The 18200-nt window shown below is 50.4% G+C and overlaps 1 protein-coding gene across 2 annotated transcripts; it reads left to right on the forward strand.

The window, feature by feature from the left end:
• Nucleotides 1–454: 454 nt before the first annotated feature.
• On the forward strand, nt 455–18098 carry PCK2 (phosphoenolpyruvate carboxykinase 2, mitochondrial). Of its 2 annotated transcripts, XM_084502105.1 has the most exons (10): nt 455–577; nt 2017–2205; nt 4404–4588; nt 5744–5947; nt 8854–9041; nt 13150–13312; nt 15573–15791; nt 15868–16005; nt 16083–16178; nt 17527–18098. In XM_084502105.1, the coding sequence occupies exons 1-10, from the start codon at nt 543–545 to the stop codon at nt 17985–17987; spliced, it is 1878 nt and encodes a 625-aa protein (XP_084358231.1). In that variant the 5' UTR covers nt 455–542; the 3' UTR covers nt 17988–18098. The 2 variants fall into 2 exon arrangements, with proteins under 2 accessions (XP_084358231.1, XP_084358232.1); XM_084502106.1 differs by lacking the exons at nt 455–577; nt 2017–2205 and adding an exon at nt 2832–2943.
• The last annotated feature ends 102 nt before the right edge of the window (nt 18099–18200 follow it).

Consider the following 18200-nt stretch of genomic DNA (forward strand, 5'->3'; position numbering starts at 1 on the left):
CGCCATTAGCGCCCCGAGCTTAATTAACCCTCATTAATTAACAAACGGCTAATTAACCCCGCCGGAAGCAGCCAGGGCAAGCCCGCGGAGGAGAAATAGAGCAAAAAAGGGGGGAAAAAAAGGGGAAAAAAGGTTAAAAAAGGGGAAAATCGAGGGGAAAAAGGGGGTGGGGGCTGCCTGAGGGGGGCACAAAATGGCGGCGGGGGCGCGGCGGCGGCTGCGGGCGGCGAACTCTGAGGTAAAAAATCGCCAAAATCGGCTTTTTTTACAATTTTAAGCCTTTTTGGGTGAGAATCGAGGCTTTTTGATAGTTTTAGGGTGGTTTTGTGTGGGTCGCGTTGGGGTTTGTGAAGGATCAGGGGGGGTTTTAGCACCCAGGGGTTGGGCTTGGGGGGTCCCCGCCCCCCCCCCCCACCCATGGGTGCCCCTCCCCCCCCCCACCCATGGGTGCCACCCGGATCCTGGGGTCCTTCCCCCCCCCCCCCCCCCCTCCGAGGGGGTAAAAGGGACCCGGGGGGGGGGGAGGGGGGGGAGAGGCGGAGATGCAGAAAGCGATCGGCTGCCTCAGGGCCTTCGGGTGGGTTTTGGGGGGAAAAAGGGGGATTTTGGGGCTGTGTATGGGGTTTGGGGGAAAAGGGGAGGGTTTGGGGGTTGTAGGGGGTGGTTTGGGGGAAAAAAGGGGGGTTTGGGGGAAAATAGGGGGATTTTGGAGCTGTTTTGGGGGAAGACAGTGGGACTTTGGGGCTGTGTGAGGGGTTTTGGGGGAGAATAGTGGGATTTTGGGGTTGTAGGGGCTGTTTTGGGGGAAGACAGTGGGATTTTGGGGCTGTGGGGACGGATTTCAAGGGAAATAAGCGGTTTTGGGGGAAAAAAGGGGGATTTGGGGGCTGTAGAGGGGTTTTGGGGGAAAAAGTGGGGATTTGGGGGGAAAACAGTGGGATTTTGGGGCCTTAGGGGCTATATAGGGTTGTTTTGGGGAGAAATGTGGGGTTTTTGGGGTGCTAAGGGGCTTTCTGGGGGAAGATATTGGGATTTTGGGACCATATGGAGCTGTTTTGGGGGCAAATACGGGGGTTTTGGGGCCATATGGGGCTGTTTGGGGGGAAATACGGGGTTTTTGGGGGCCATATGGGGTGGTTTTGGGGGCAAATACGGCTTTTTTGGGGACCTTATGGGGTCGGGGGGGTGTTACGGGATTTTGGGGACCTTATGGGGTCGGGGGGGGGGTTATGGGGGTGATATGGGGTTTGGGGGGAGTTAGGGGGTTTTTGGGACCATATGGGGTTTGGGGGGGTTCTATGGGGTCGTGGGGGTTATAGGGGTTTGGGGGGGGGTCTATAGGGTCAGGGGGGGTCTATGGGGTCGTGGGGGGGTTATAGGATCTGGGGGGGAGTCTATGGGGTCTTGGGGCTGTTATAGGGTCGGGGGAGTCTCTGGGGTCATGGAGGGAGTTATAGGGTCTGGGGGGGGTCTATGGGGTCGAGGGGGGGTCTGTGGGGTATGGGGAGTGTTATAGGGTCTATGGGGTCATGGAGGGAGTTATAGGGTTTGGGGGGGGTCTATAGGGTCTTGGGGGTGTTATAGGGTCTATGGGGCTGGGGGGGGTCTGTGGGGTCATGGGGGGAGTCTATGGGGTCTATAGGGTCGGGGGGGGTCTATGGGGTCATGTAGGGAGTTATAGGGTCTGGGGGGGGTCTATAGGGTCTTGGGGGTATTATAGGGTCTATGGGGCTGGGGGGGGTTTGGGGGGTTATAGGGGTCGAGTAGGGGGTCTATGGGGTCTGGGGGGGCTCTATAGGGTCGGGGGGGGGTTTATAGGGTCGGGGGGGCTCTATAGGGTCCACCCCCATCCCTGGGGGGGGGCCGGGCTCTGTCCACGTCCCCTCGCCCTTTGCCCCCCCCCTCCCCCTTCCCCAAGGACCAAAGGCCACAGCGGGGCCTTGCGCAACCCCCGGGGGGGCTCTGACCTTTCTCCCTTTGCCCCAATTCCTCTCTTTTTCACCCCAAAACCTCCAGGCGGGGGCTGCACGGGGGGGCCCTGGCGGCGCTGCCCCCCCCGGCGCGCGCTTTCGTGGAGGAGGGGGCGAGGCTGTGCCGGCCCCGGGCCCTGCGGCTCTGCGACGGCTCCGAGGAGGAGGGCAGGGAGCTGCTCAGGGGGCTGCAGGACGACGGGACCCTGCTGCCCCTCCCCAAGTATGACAACTGGTGAGTTTTGGGGGAAAAAACGGGGAATTTGGGGCAGAGAGCGTGAAAAAATTTGGAGGAAGTCTGACCAAGTTTGGGCAAGATATGGTGAAGTTTGGGGGAAGATCCTATAAAATATTGGGGAAATCCTATAAAAGTTTTGGGGAAGATCCTATAAAAATTGGCAGAAAATCCCATAAAGGTTTGGGGAATATCCTATAAAAATTTGGGGGAAGATCCTATAAAAGTTTGGGGAAAATTCTATAAAGATTTGGGGAAGATCCTATAAAAATCAGGGGAAAATCCTATAAAGTTTGGGGGATGACCCTATAAAAATTGGGAGAAAATCCCATAAAGGTTTGGGAGAAATCCTATAAAAATTGGGGAAGATCCTATAAAGGTTTCAGGAAAATCCTATAAAGGTTTGGGGAAAATGCTATAAAAATTGGGAGAAAATTCTATAAAGGTTTGGGGAAAATTCTCTAATTTTTAGGGGAAGATCCTATAAAAATTTGGGGGCAATCCTATAAAGGTTTGGGGGAAATCCTATAAAAGTTTGGGGATGATCCTACAAGAATTGGGGAAAAATCCTATAAAGGTTTGGGGGCGATCCTACAAGATTTTGGGGAAGAAACTGGGAAGTTTGGGGGGGATCCTATAAAGGTTTGGGGGGATCCTATAAGGGTTTGGGGGCAGGGAGCTGCTCAGGGGGCTGCAGGACGACGGGACCCTGCTGCCCCTCCCCAAGTATGACAACTGGTGAGTTTTGGGGGAAAAAACGGGCAATTTGGGGCAGAGAGCCCGGAAAAGTTTGGGGGAAGTCTGACCAAGTTTGGGCGAGATATGGTGAAGTTTGGGGGAAGATCCTATAAAATATTGGGGAAATCCTATAAAAGTTTTGGGGAAGATCCTATAAAAATTGGCAGAAAATCCCATAAAGGTTTGGGGAATATCCTATAAAAATTGAGGGGAAATCCTATAAAAGTTTGGGGAAAATTCTGTGAAGTTTGGGGGAAGATCCTATAAAAATCAGGGGAAGATCCCATAAAGGTTTGGGGAAAATTCTATAAAATATTGGGGAAACCCTATAAAAGGTTTGGGGAAGATCCTATAAAAATTGGGAGAAAATCCCATAAAGGTTTGGGGAATATCCTATAAAGGTTTGGGGGTGATCCTATAAAAATTGGGGAAAAAATGGGAAATTTGGGGGGAAAAAATGGAAGGGTTTGGGGGCGATCCTATAAAGGTTTGGGGGTGATCCTATAAAAGTTTGGGGAAAATCCTATAAATGTTTGGAGGGAGATCCTATAAAATATTGCGGAAATCCTATAAAAATTTGGGGGTGATCCCATAAAAGTTTTGGGAAAAATCCTATAAAAGGTTTGGGGAAGATCCTATAAAAATTCAGGGGTGATCCTCTGAAAATCGGGGGAAAATACTATAAAAGTTTGGGCAAGATCCTATAAAAATTAGGGGAAAATCCCATAAAGTTTGGGGACAATCCCATTAAAACTTGGGGGAAGATCCTATAAAGGTATGGGAGAAATCCTATAAAGTTTTGGGGAAAATCCTATAAAATTTTGGGGGCCATCCTATAAAAATTGGGAGAAAACCCTATAAAGTTTGGGGGAAACCCTATAAAAGTTTGGGGGTGATCCTATAAAAACTGGAGGAAAAACCAATAAAAGTTTGGGGGAAGAAACTAGGAAGTTTGGGGAAGATCCTATAAAGTCTGGGGGAAAATCCTCCAAAAACTGGGGGGTGATCCCATAAAAATTGGAGGAAAATCCTATAAAAATTTAGTTTTTTTCGGTTCCCTTTAGGGTTTTGGGGTTTTTGTGTTCCCATTGGGGGTCTTTGGGCCCTGCTTTGGGGTTTTGGGGTCGATTTGGGGTCTTTGGGTTCCCTTTAGGGTTTTGGGGTCTTTGGGTTTCCCTTTAGGGTTTTGGATTTCCCTTCAGGGTTTTAGGGTTTTCGGGTTCCCATTTGGGATTTTGGGGTCTGATTTGGGGTCTTTGGGTTCCCTTTAGTGTTTTAGGGTCTTTGGGTTCCCTTTAGGGTTTTGGGGTTTTTGGGTTTCCCTTTAGGGTTTTTGGGTTTCCCTTTAGGGTTTTGGGTTTCCCTTTGGGGTTTTGGGGTTTTTGTGTTCCCATTTGTGTTTCGGGGCCCTGCTTTGGGATTTTGGGGTCTGATTTGGGGTTTTTGGGGTGTGTTCCCAGCTGGCTGGCCCGCACGGACCCGCGGGACGTGGCGCGGGTGGAGAGCCGCACGGTGCTGGTGACGGAGCGGGAGCGGGACGCCGTGCCCCCCCGACCCCAAAACGGGACCCCGCAGCTGGGCAACTGGATGAGCCCCCCCCAGCTGGAGCAGGCCCTACAGCAGCGCTTCCCGGGCTGCATGGAAGGTCAGACCCCAAAACGGGGGGAAATCCCACAAAAACGGGCAAATCCTATAAGGCAGGGGGGAGAAATCCTATAAGGAGGGTGAAAATCCTATAAGAATAGGGAGAAATCCTATAGAAAAGGGGGAAATCCTATAAAAAACAGGGAAATCCTATAAAGGAAGGGGGAAAAATCCTATAAAAATTGGCAAAAAATCCTATAAAAAAGGGGAGGGGGGAAAATCCTATGAAAAAGAGGGAAAATCCTATAAAATTGGGGAGGGGAATCCTATAAAAACCAGGGAAATTCTATAAAGAAAGGGGGGAAAATCCTATAAAAATGGGGAAATCCTATAAGGGAAGGGAAATCCTATAAGGGAGGGGAGAGAAGTCCTATGAAAAAGAGGCAAATCCTATAAAAAGGGGAGAGATCCTATAGAAAAGGGGGAAATTCTATAAAAAATGAGGAAATCCTATAAAGGAAGGGGGAAAAACCCTATAAAAATAGGGAAGAAATCCTATAAAAAAAAGAGGAGGGGGCAAAATCCTATGAAAAGGGGGCAAAATCCTATAAAAGGATTCTTTCTTCCTCAACCTTCTTGGGGTCTTCAACTCATCCCTTTTTGGGGTCTCCTTCCTCACCCTTTTTGGGGTCGTCTTCAACCTTTTTTGGGGTTTTCTTCCTCAACCTCTTTGGGGTCGTCGTCTTCAACCTTTTTTTAGGGTCTTTTTCAACCTTTTTGGGGTCTTCTTTCTCAGCCTTTTTTGGTGTCTTCTCCAACCTTTTTTTGGGGTCTTCCTCACCCTTTTGGGGGTCCCTTTTTAGGCTCTCCTTCCTCACCCTTTTTGGGGTCTTCCTCACCCTTTTTTGGGGTCTCCAACCCTTTTTTGGGGTCTCCTTCTTCAACCTTTTTTGGGGTCTCCTTCTCCAACCTTTTTTGGGGTCTTCTTCAACCTGTTTTGAGCTCTCCTTTTTGGGGTCTTCTCCAACCTCTTTTTGGGGTCTCCAACCCTTTTTTGGGGTCTCCTTCTCCAACCTTTTTTTGGGGTCTTCTTCAACCTGTTTTGAGCTCTCCTTTTTGGGGTCTTCTCCAACCTTTTTTGGGGTCTTCCTCACCCCCTTTTTGGGGTCTCCAACCCCTTTTTGGGGTCTCCAACCCCTTTTTTGGGGTCCCGCAGGCCGCACCATGTACATCATCCCCTTCAGCATGGGCCCCCCCTCGTCGCCGCTGGCCAAGGCGGGCGTGCAGCTCACCGACTCGCCCTACGTCGTGGCCTCCATGCGCATCATGACCCGCGTGGGCCACCAGATCTTCCCCTCGCTGGCCGCCGGCGACTTCGTCCGCTGCCTCCACTCCGTCGGACGGCCCCTGCCGCTGCGAGGTGAGCCCCAAAACCCCAAAACGCCCCCAAAACGCCCCGAAACGCCCAAGAAACGCGCAAAAACGCGCAAAAACGCCCAAGAAACGCCCAAAAACGCCCCGAAACGCCCAAGAAACGCTCAAAAACGCCCAAGAAACGCTCAAAAACGCCCAAGAAACGCTCAAAAACGCCCCGAAACGCCCAAGAAACGCTCAAAAACGCCCCGAAACGCCCAAGAAACGCTCAAAAACGCCCCGAAACGCCCAAGAAACGCTCAAAAACGCCCCGAAACGCCCCGAAACGCCCAAGAAACGCTCAAAAACGCCCAAGAAACACCCAAAAACGCCCCCAAAACACCCATAAACGCGCAAAAACATCCCAAAAACACCCATAAAAGTGCAAAAACGCTCAAAAATGCCCAAAAAACACCCAAGCAACGCCCAAAAACACGCAGAAACACCCAAGAAATGCCCCAAAACACGCAAAAACGCCCAAGAAACGCCCCAAAATGCGCAAAAATGCCCAAGAAACGCCCAAGAAACACCCAAAAACGCCCAAGAAACGCGCAAAAACGCCCCCAAAACACCCATAAACGCGCAAAAATGTTCAAAAATGCCCCAAAAACGCCCAAGAAACGCCCCAAAACGCACAAAAATGCCTAAGAAACGCCCAAGAAACTCCCCAAAACGCCCAAGAAACGCCCAAAAACACCCAAGAAACGCCCCAAAACACACAAAAATGCCCAGGAAACACCCAAAAACGCCCCCAAAACACCCATAAACACTCAAAAACGCCCCAAAAATACCCATAAATGCCCCAAAACTCTCAAAAACGCCCAAGAAACGCTCAAAAACGCGCAAAAACGCCCCCAAAACTCCCAGAAATGCGCAAAAACACCCCCAAAACACCCATAAACGCACAAAAATGCTCAAAAATGTCCAAAAAATGTTCAAAAATGCCCAAAAGCGTGCAAAAACCCCCAAGAAACGTGCAAAACACCCAAGAAACGCCCCAAAACACGCAAGAACGCCTAAGAAACGCCCTAAAACGCTCAGGAACACCCAAGAAACACACAGAAACACCCAAAAACACCGAAGAAACGCCCCGAAACACGCAGAAACCCCCAAGAAACACCCAAGAATGCGTAAAAACGCCCTGAAACGCCCTAAAACACACAAAAACACCCCAAAACGCCCAAGAAACGCCAAAGAAACGCCCAAAAGCACGCAAAAACGCCCCAGAAACTCCCTAAAGTGCCCAAAAACACCCCAAAATGACCCCAAAAGCAAAAGCCCCCAAAATCGCTGAATTTAGGTGTACCCACCTAAAACACCCCAAAACCCTCAAAAAACTCACAAAAAAGCGCAAAAAAAAGCCAAAAAAAAACAAAAAGCCCCAAAACCGCCTGAATTCACCCCAAAATCTCTTCTTTTTTTGGCAGAGCCCCTTGTCAACGGGTGGCCCTGCGACCCGGCGTGCACCCTGGTGGCCCAAATACCTCCCAAAACACCCCAAAACCCCCCAAACCCTCAAAAAAACTCACAAAAAAGCGCAAAAAAAAGCAAAAAAAAAAACAAAAAGCCCCAAAAATGCCTGAATTCACCCCAAAAATGTTCTCTTTTTTTTGCAGAGCCCCTTGTCAACGGGTGGCCCTGCGACCCGGAGCGCACGCTGGTGGCCCCATACCCCCCTAAAACACCCCAAAACCCCCCACTACCCCCAATAAACCCGCAAAAAAATCGCAAAAAAAACGCAAAAAAAAGCCAAAAAAAAGGAAAAACCCCTAAAAACCCCTCTTTTCGCCCCAAAACTTGACTCCCTTTTTTTTTTTTTTGGCAGAACCTTTGGTCAACAGGTGGCCCCATGAGGACTTTGGTGGCCCCAAAACCCCCTAAAACACCCCAAAGATCCCCAAAAAAACGCAAAAGCCACAAAAAAAAAAAATCAAACAAAACGCAAAAATCCCAAAAACGCCTGAATTCGCCCCAAAAATTGTTTTTTTTTTTTACGGAACCCTGGGTTAATGGGTGGCTCTGTGAGGACCTTGGTGGCCCCATACCCCCCTAAAACACCCCAAAACCCTCAAAAAACTCACGAAAAAGCGCAAAAAAAAGCCAAAAAAAAGCAAAAAGCCCCAAAAAACCCTAAATTCACCCCAAAATGTCTTCTTTTTTTGGCAGAGCCCCTTGTCAACGGGTGGCCCTGCGACCCGGAGCACACGCTGGTGGCCCCATACCCCCCTAAAACACCCCAAAACCCCGCAAAAGTCACAAAAAACTTGCAAAAAAGCGCAAAAAAAAGCCAAAAAAAACCAGAAAGCCCCAAAAACGCCTGAATTCACCCCAAAACTGTTCTCTTTTTTGGCAGAGCCCCTTGTCAACGGGTGGCCCTGCGACCCGGAGCGCACGCTGGTGGCCCCGTACCCCCCTAAAACACCCCAAAACCCCCCACTACCCCCAATAAACCCGCAAAAAAATCGCAAAAAAAACGCAAAAAAAAGCCAAAAAAAAGGAAAAACCCCTAAAAGCCCCTCTTTTCGCCCCAAAACTTGACTCCCTTTTTTTTTTTTTGGCAGAACCTTTGGTCAACAGGTGGCCCCATGAGGACTTTGGTGGCCCCAAAACCCCCTAAAACACCCCAAAGATCCCCAAAAAAACGCAAAAGCCACAAAAAAAAAAAATCAAACAAAACGCAAAAATCCCAAAAACGCCTGAATTCGCCCCAAAAATTGTTTTGTTTTTTTACAGAACCCTGGGTTAATGGGTGGCTCTGTGAGGACCTTGGTGGCCCCAGAACCCCCTAAAACACCCAAAAACCCCCCAAAACCCTCAAAAAACTCACGAAAAAGCGCAAAAAAAAAGCCAAAAAAACCCAGAAAGCCCCAAAAACGCCTGAATTCACCCCAAAACTGTTCTCTTTTTTGGCAGAGCCCCTTGTCAACGGGTGGCCCTGCGACCCGGAGCGCACGCTGGTGGCCCACGTCCCCGCCGAGCGCCGCATCGCGTCCTTCGGCAGCGGCTACGGGGGCAACTCGCTGCTGGGCAAGAAGTGCTTCGCCCTGCGCATCGCCTCCCGCATGGCCCGCGACGAGGGCTGGCTGGCCGAGCACATGCTGGTGGGGGGCGTTTCTGGGGGGAAATCACGGGGTTTTGGGTCTTTTTGAGGATCTGGGGCGGTTTCGGGGCGGTTTTGGGGTGTTTTAGGGGTCTTTGTTGGGTTGCGTTGGGTTTCTGTTGGGTTTTGTTGGGTTGCGTTGGGTTGCGTTGGGTTTTATTGTCGTTGGGAGTGGATTTCGGGTTTTGGAGAACAGCAGGTGAGTTTAGGGTTTTTTTTGGGGTGAAATCACGGGGTTTTGGGTCTTTTTGAGGATCTGGGTCGATTTTGGGGTTGTTTTGGGGTCTTTGTTGGGTTGCGTTGGGTTTCTGTTGGGTTTCCGTTGGGTTTCACAGTGGTTGGGAGTGGACTTTGGGTTTTGGAGAAGATCAGGTGAGTTTAGGGTTTTTTTGGGGTGAAATCATGGGATTTGGGTTTTTTTGAGGATCTGGTGCGGTTTCGGGGAGGTTTTGGGGTGTTTTGGGGGTCTTCGTTGGGTTGCGTTGGGTTTTTGTTGTTTTTTTTTGGGTTTTACGGTGGTTGGGAGTGGACTTCGAGATTTGGAGAACATCAGGTAGGTTTAAGGGCTTTTTTGGGGTGAAATCATGGGATTTTGGGTGTTTTTGAGGATCTGGGTCGATTTTGGGGCAGTTTTGAGGTGTTTTGGGGTCTTCATTGGGTTTCCGTTGGGTTTCGTTGGGTTTCATTGGGTTTTGTTGGGTTTCCGTTGGGTTTTACGGTGGTTGGGAGTGGACTTTGGGATTTGGAGAACATCAGGTAGGTTTAAGGGATTTTTGGGGGTGAAATCCTGGGATTTGGGTTTTTTTTGAGGATCTGGGTCGATTTTGGGGCGTTTTTGAGGTGTTTTGGGGGTCTTCATTGGGTTTTGTTGGGTTTCCGTTGGGTTTTGTTGGGTTTTGTTGGGTTTCCGTTGGGTTTTATGGTGGTTGGGAGTGGATTTCGGGTTTTGGAGAAGATCAGGTGAGTTTAGTTTTTTTTTGGGGTGAAATCATGGGACTTGGGGTTTTCTTCTGTTTTTTTGGGGTGATCCTGATCTTTTTTGGGGTGTTTTTGAGGTGTTTTGGGGTCTCCGTTGGGTTTCGTTGGGTTTTGTTGGGTTGCGTTGGGTTTCCGTTGGGTTTTACGGTGGTTGGGAGTGGACTTCGGGATTTGGAGAACATCAGGTAGGTTTAAGGGATTTTTTGGGGTGAAATCATGGGATTTGGGTTTTTTTTGAGGATCTGGGTTGGTTTTGCGGTGGTTTTGGGGTGGATTCATACTTTTTTTTGGGGTTTTTTCTTCTCATCCCGTTCTTTATCTGCGCATCGCCTTCGCATGGCCCGCGACGAGGGCTGGCTGGCCGAGCACATGCTGGTGGGGGGCGTTTTTGGGGGGAAATCAGGCGGTTTTGGGTCTTTTTGAGGATCTGGGGCGGTCTCGGGGCGGTTTGGAGGTGTTTTGGGGTCTTCGTTGGGTTGCGTTGGGTTTCCATTGGGTTTTATTGTCGTTGGGAGTGGATTTCGGGTTTTGGAGAACAGCAGGTGAGTTTAGGGTTTTTTTTGGGGTGAAATCACGGGGTTTTGGTGTTTTTTTTTTGAGGATCTGGGTTGATTTTGGGGCAGTTTTGAGGTATTTTGGGGTCTTAATTGGGTTGTGTTGGGTTTCCGTTGGGTTTTGTTGGGTTTCCGTTGGGTTTTACGGTGGTTGGGAGTGGACTTTGGGTTTTGGAGAACATCAGGTAGGTTTAAGGGCTTTTTTGGGGTGAAATCATGGGATTTTGGGTCTTTTTTGAGGATCTGGGTTGGTTTCGGGGAGGTTTTGGGGTGTTTTGGGGGTCTTCGTTGGGTTTCCGTTGGGTTGCGTTGGGTTTCTGTTGGGTTTTATTGTCGTTGGGAGTGGATTTCGGGTTTTGGAGAAGATCAGGTGAGTTTAGGGTTTTTTTGGGGTGAAATCATGGGATTTGGGGTTTTCTTCTGTTTTTTTGGGGTGATCCTGATCTTTTTTGGGGTGTTTTTGAGGTGTTTTGGGGTCTTCGTTGGGTTGCGTTGGGTTTTTGTTGTTTTTTTTTGGGCTTCCGTTGGGTTTTACGGTGGTTGGGAGTGGATTTCGGGTTTTGGAGAAGATCAGGTGAGTTTAGTTTTTTTTTTGGGGTGAAATCATGGGATTTGGGTTTTTTTTGAGGATCTGGGTTGATTTTGGGGTGGTTTTGGGGTCTTCGTTGGGTTGCGTTGGGTTTCTGTTGGGTTTCCATTGGGTTTCACAGTGGTTGGGAGTGCACTTTGGGTTTTGGAGAAGATCAGGTGAGTTTAGGGTTTTTTTGGGGTGAAATCATGGGATTTGTTTTTTTTTGAGGATCTGGGGCGATTTCGGGGCAGTTTTGAGGTGTTTTGGGGGTCTTCGTTGGGTTTCGTTGGGTTTTGTTGGGTTGCGTTGGGTTTCCGTTGGGTTTTACGGTGGTTGGGAGTGGACTTCGGGATTTGGAGAACATCAGGTAGGTTTAAGGGATTTTTTGGGGTGAAATCATGGGATTTGGGTTTTTTTTGAGGATCTGGGTTGGTTTTGCGGTGGTTTTGGGGTGGATTCATACTTTTTTTTGGGGTTTTTTCTTCTCATCCCATTCTTTATCTGCGCATCGCCTCCCGCATGGCCCGCGACGAGGGCTGGCTGGCCGAGCACATGCTGGTGGGGGGCGTTTTTGGGGGGAAATCAGGCGGTTTTGGGTCATTTTGAGGATCTGGGGCGGTTTCGGGGCGGTTTTGGGGTGTTTTGGGGGTCTTCGTTGGGTTTCCGTTGGGTTTTGTTGGGTTTCTGTTGGGTTTTACGGTGGTTGGGAGTGGACTTCGAGATTTGGAGAACATCAGGTAGGTTTAAGGGCTTTTTTGGGGTGAAATCATGGGATTTGGGGTCTTTTTTGAGGATCTGGGGCGATTTCGGGGCAGTTTTGAGGTGTTTTGGGGTCTTCGTTGGGTTTCCGTTGGGTTTCTGTTGGGTTTCGTTGGGTTTTGTTGGGTTTCCGTTGGGTTTTACGGTGGTTGGGAGTGGATTTCGGGTTTTGGAGAAGATCAGGTGAGTTTTTTTGGGGTGAAATCATGCGATTTGGGGTTTTTTTGAGGATCTGGGTCGATTTTGGGGTTGTTTTGGGGTCTTTGTTGGGTTGCGTTGGGTTTCCGTTGGGTTTCCGTTGGGTTTCACAGTGGTTGGGAGTGGACTTTGGGTTTTGGAGAAGATCAGGTGAGTTTAGGGTTTTTTGGGGGTGAAATCATGGGATTTTGGGTCTTTTTTGAGGATCTGGGTTGATTTTGGGGTGGTTTTGAGGTGGTTTGGGGCCATTTCTGGTGGCTTTGGGCTTCTGGGGGTGGATTTGGGGCCATTTCTGGTGGATTTGGGGCCATTTCTGGTGGATTTGGGTTTCTGAGGGTGGATTTGGGGCTGTTTTGGGCGGATTTGGGCTTCTGGGGGTGGATTTGGGGCCATTTCTGGTGGATTTGGGGTTCTGGGGGTGGCTTTTGGGCCGTTTCTGGTGGCTTTTGGGCCGTTTCTGGTGGCTTTTGGGCCGTTTCTGGTGGCTTTTGGGCCGTTTCTGCTGGATTTGGGGCCGTTTCTGCTGGATTTTGGGTTCTGGGGGTGGATTTGGGGAGGTTTCTGGTGGAATTGGGGTTCTGGGGGTGGATTTGGGGCCATTCCTGGTGGCTTTGGGGCCATTTCTGCTGGCTTTGGGGCCGTTTTGGGTGCCTTTGGGGCCGTTTTTTGCGGGTTTGGCTTCTGGGGTTGCCTTTGGGGCCATTTCTGGTGCCTTTGGGCTTCTGGGGGGTGGCTTTGGGGCCATTTTGGGTGGCTTTGGGCTTCTGGGGGGTGGATTTGGGGCCATTTCTGATGAATTTGGGGCCATTTCTGGTGAATTTGGGTTTCTGAGGGGTGGCTTTGGGGCTGTTTCTGGTGGCTTTGGGCTTCTGGGGGGTGGATTTGGGGCCATTTCTTCTCGCTTTGGGGCTGTTTTGAGTGCCTTTGGTGCCGTTTTTTGCGGGTTTGGCTCCTGGGGTTGCCTTTGGGGCCATTTCAGGCGCCTTTGGGGTTCTTCGGGGTGCCCCCCGCGGTCTTGGCCACCCTCCCCACCCCCCCCGACCCCACAGATTTTGGGGGTGACGTCCCCCAGCGGCCGGAAGCGTTATATGGCCGCCGCCTTCCCCAGCGCCTGCGGCAAGACCAACCTGGCCATGATGACCCCGGCCCTGCCCGGCTGGCGCGTCCACTGCGTGGGCGACGACATCGCCTGGATGAAGTTCGACGCCCAAGGTGGGGGCTGCTTCTGCACCGGGCTGGCTTTTGGGGTCCTTTGGGTGCGTTTTTGTTTCAAAAATATTCAAAAATTGGGGTCGTCGGACCTCAAAAACCCCAAAAGTTCCATTTTTGGTGTCCTAAAGTTGGCGGATCTCCGTATTTTCGTTCTTCTTGGTCGTCCTCTTCACGATGACCATGGGTGGTTGGGTCTTCTTGGACGTCCTCTTCTTGATGACCATGGGTTTTGGGGTCTTTTGGGTGGTTTTTTCATAAAGACCACAAAAATTTGGGTTTTTGGACCTCAAAAACCCCAAAAGTTCCATTTTTGGTGTCGTGATGTTGGTGGATCTCCGTATTTTCGTTCTTCTTGGACGTCCTCTTCATGAAGATCATGAGTGGTTGGGTCTTCTTGGACGTCCTCTTCATGAAGACCCTGGGTTTTGGGGTCCTTTGGCTGTTTTTTTTTTCAAAAATATTCAAAAATCAGGGTCGTCGGACCTCAAAAACCCCAAAAGTTCCGTGTCTGACGTCTTGAAGTTGGTGGATCTCCGTATTTTCGTTCTTCTTGGACATCCTCTTCACGATGACCATGGGTGGTTGGGTCTTCTTGGTCTTCTTCTTCATGAAGATCACAAAAATTTGGGTTTTCGGACCTCAAAAACCCCAAAAGTTCCATTTTTGAGGTCCTAAAGTTGGTGGATCTCCGTATTTTCGTTCTTCTTGGACGTCCTCTTCATGAAGATCATGAGTGGTTGGGTCTTCTTGGTCGTCCTCTTCATGATGACCATGGGTTTTGGGGTCTTTTGAGTGTTTTTTTTTCATGAAGACCACAAAAAATTGGGTTTTTGGACCTCAAAAAACCCAAAACTTTCGTGTCTCACATGTTGAAGTTGGCGGATCTCCATATTTTCGTTCTTCTTGGTCGTCCTCTTCATAAAAACCATGTTTTTTTGGGTCTTCTTGGACGTCCTCTTCATGATGACCATGGGTGGTTGGGTTTTGGGGTCTTCTTGGTGTTTTTCTTTTCATGAAGACCACAAAAATTTGGGTTTTCGGACCTCAAAAACCCCAAAAGTTCCATTTTTGATGTCCTAAAGTTGGTGGATCTCCGTATTTTGGTTCTTCTTGGTCGTCTTCTTCATGAAGATCATGGTTTTTTTTGTCTTCTTGGTCGTCCTCTTCACAACAACCATGAATTTTTGGCTTTTTGGGTCATCTCCTTCACGAATACCACTTTTTTTTTGGTTCTTTTTGGTCGTCCTCTTCATGAATATCATGGTTTTTTGGGTCTTCTTGGTCGTCCTCTTCATAAATATCTTGTTTTTTGGGTTTTCTTGGTCATCCTCTTGACCATGACCATGAATTTTTGGGTTTTCGGGTCATCTCCTTCCCGAATACCACATTTTTTTGGTTCTTTTATGTCGTCCTCTTCATGAATATCTTGTTTTTTGGGTTTTCTTGGCCATCCTCTTCACAACAACCATGAATTTTTGGCTTTTTGGGTCATCTCCTTCCCAAATATCATGTTTTTTTGGGTCTTCTTGGCCATCCTCTTCATGACAACCATGATTTTTTGGGTTTTTGGGTCATCTCCTTCACGAAGACCATGTTTTTTTGGGTCTTCTTGGCCATCCTCTTCACAACAACCATGAATTTTTGGCTTTTCGGGTCATCTCCTTCACAAATACCACATTTTTTTGGTTCTTTTTGGTCGTCCTCTTCATGAATATCTTGTTTTTTGGGTCTTCTTGGCCATCCTCTTCATGACAACCATGGATTTTTGGCTTTTTGGGTCATCTCCTTCCCAAATATCATGTTTTTTTGGGTCTTCTTGGTCATCCTCTTCATGAAGACCACGGAGTTTTGGGTTTTTGGGTCTTCTTGGTCATCTTCTACATGACGACCATGGATTTTTGGGTTTTCTTGGTCATCCTGTTCACGACGACCATGGGTTTTGGGGTTTTTGGGGTCTTCTTCATGAAGACCATGGGTTTTTGGGTCTTCTTGACCATCCTCTTCATGAAGATGATGGTTTTTTGGGTCTTCTTGGTCGTCCTCTTCATGAATATCTTGTTTTTTGGGTTTTCTTGATCATCTTCTTCACGACAACCATGAAATTTTGGGTTTTCGGGTCATCTCCTTCCCAAATATCACATTTTTTTGCTTCTTCTTGGCCGTCCTCTTCCCAAACACCCCAATTTTTCACTTCTTCCCTTATTTTTTTTAATTTTGTTGTTTTTTTCCTCATTTTTCTCCTACCATGTCCCCCCCGCAGGTCGCCTGCGGGCCATCAACCCCGAACGCGGCTTCTTCGGGGTGGCCCCGGGGACGTCGGCCAAGACCAACCCCAACGCCATGGCCACCATCGCGCGCAACACCATCTTCACCAACGTCGGCCACACCAGCGACGGCGGCGTCTACTGGGAGGGCCTCGACCAATCCCCGCCCTCGGGCGTCACCCTCACCTCCTGGTTGGGCCAGCCGTGGTCGCCGGGTAAGCCCCGCCCACTCATTTTGCATCGTTTCTCCTTTTCGGTCCCATTTATGGCGTTTTTTGCCCCAAAATTTAGGCGACCCCCAACCCTGCGCCCACCCCAACTCCCGCTTCTGCGCGCCGGCCCACCAGTGTCCCATCATGGACCCGGCCTGGGAGGACCCCGAGGGCGTCCCCATCGACGCCATCATCTTCGGGGGGCGGAGACCGGAAGGTAAGCCCCGCCCCCTCGGGCTCAGCCCATTGGTTGAGCTGCGATGACGTCATCGTCGCGTCATCGCCGCCACCCAGGGGTGCCGCTGGTCTTCGAGGCCTTCAACTGGCGCCACGGGGTCTTCGTGGGGAGCGCCATGAGGAGCGAGGCCACCGCCGCCGCCGAGCACAAGGGTAGGTCCTCCGAGGCTTCTGATTGGTCCTCCCCGGCTCCTCCAGGCTCCTCATTGGTCCCCCGAGCTCTTCCCGGCCCCTCATTGGCTCCCCGAGCTCCTCCCGTCGCGTTGGCGGCGCCTACGGCGTCGACGCCGGAACGGGGCTGCGCCGCCCCCCATGGGTGGCCACCTGCCCCAGAGCTCCAGGTTTTCGCCCAAAATGCCCCAAAACCACCCAAAATCATAAAACGCCCTCCCTAGACTCCATAATGACGTTTGATGACGTCATCGCCCTCTCGGCCAATCCCATAGCTCCATCTTTTAACCCTATAACGATGTTCTAGCACCCTACATGGGTGTCCACCAACCCTACGACGGCATCTTTTGACTTAAAAACCCCCAAACCACCCAAAATTGTGCAATGATGTCCCTAGACTCCATAACGACGTTTGATGACGTCATCACCCTCTCGCCCAATCCCATAATGACCTCTTTTTACCCCAAAATGATGTTCTACCACCTAATAACGATATCCACCAACCCTACGATGCCGTCTTTCGACTTAAAGACCCCAAAACGACCCAAAATGATAAAACACCCCCCCGAGACCCCATAACGATGTCTGATGACGTCATCACCCTCTCGGCCAATCCCGTAGCTCCATCTTTTAACCCTTTAATGACCTTCTACCACCCTACATGGTTGTCCACCAAGTTTCTTACTCCACCTTTCGACTTAAAGACCCCAAAACGACCCAAAATGATAAAACACCCCCCCGAGACCCCATAATGATGTCTGATGACGTCATCACCAAGCTGACCAATCCCGTAGCTTCATTTTTTAACCCTTTATTGGCTGTCTACCACCTAATAACGATATCCACCAACCCTACGACGCCGTCTTTTGACTTAAAGACCCCAAAATGCCCCAAAATGATAAAACACCCCCCTGAGACTCCATAACAACGTCCGATGACATCATCACCCTCTTGACCAATCCCGTAGCTCCATCTTTTAACCCTTTAATGACCTTCTACCACCCTACATGGGTGTCCACCAACCCTACGATGCCATCTTTTGACTTAAAGACCCCAAAATGACCCAAAATGATAAAACACCCCCCCGAGACCCCATAATGACGTTTGATGACGTCATCACCCTCTCGACCAATCCCGTACCTCCAATGACCTTCTACCACCTTACATGGGTGTCCACCAAGTTTCTTACTCCACCTTTCGACTTAAAGACCCCAAAACCACCCAAAATGATAAAACACCCCCCCGAGACCCCATAATGATGTTTGATGACATCATCAACTTCTCAACCAATCCCCTGTCCCCCCCCCCCCTCTTTTTTAACCAATCGCAGGCGGCCGCATCCTCCACGACCCCTTCGCCATGCGCCCCTTCTTCGGCTACAACGCCGGCCACTACCTGGCCCACTGGTTGGCCATGGGCGAGCGGGCGGGGGCCCGCCTGCCCCGCCTCTTCCACGTCAATTGGTTCCTGCGGGACCCCGCCCACCCGCGTCACTTCCTGTGGCCGGGTTTCGGCCACAACGCCCGCGTCTTGGCGTGGATTTTCGGCCGGGTGGAAGGGGAAGACAGCGCCCAAGCCACCCCCGTGGGGTGGGTGCCCCGCGAGGGGGCCCTGGACCTGCGGGGGCTCCCCGGGGTGGCCCACGGGGACCTCTTCCAGGTGCGCAAGGAATTCTGGGAGAAGGAGGCCCGCGAGCTGCGCGCCTACTACGAGGAGAATTTCGGCGAGGATCTGCCCCGCGAGGTCATGGCCGAGCTGGAGGCGCTGGAGGGGAGGCTGAAGAAGATGTAGGAGGCGGTTGGCTACCGGCTGGAAGGATTTGGCTACCAAAAAATGGCGGTCGAAGGGGTTGGCGGCCATCTTGGAGGCATAAAGTGGCGGTTGGAGGCTTGGTTGACCTTCGTCAAGTGGTGGGCGTGGTCTTTGTTGGGCAACAAAGATGGTGGCCATCGTGAAATGGTGGTCATGGGGTGGTGGCTACCGTTTTTGGGGTGGTGGCTACCA

Source organism: Aythya ferina (genome assembly GCF_964211825.1).
Source record: "Aythya ferina genome assembly, chromosome: 36".
Lineage (NCBI taxonomy): Eukaryota > Metazoa > Chordata > Aves > Anseriformes > Anatidae > Aythya > Aythya ferina.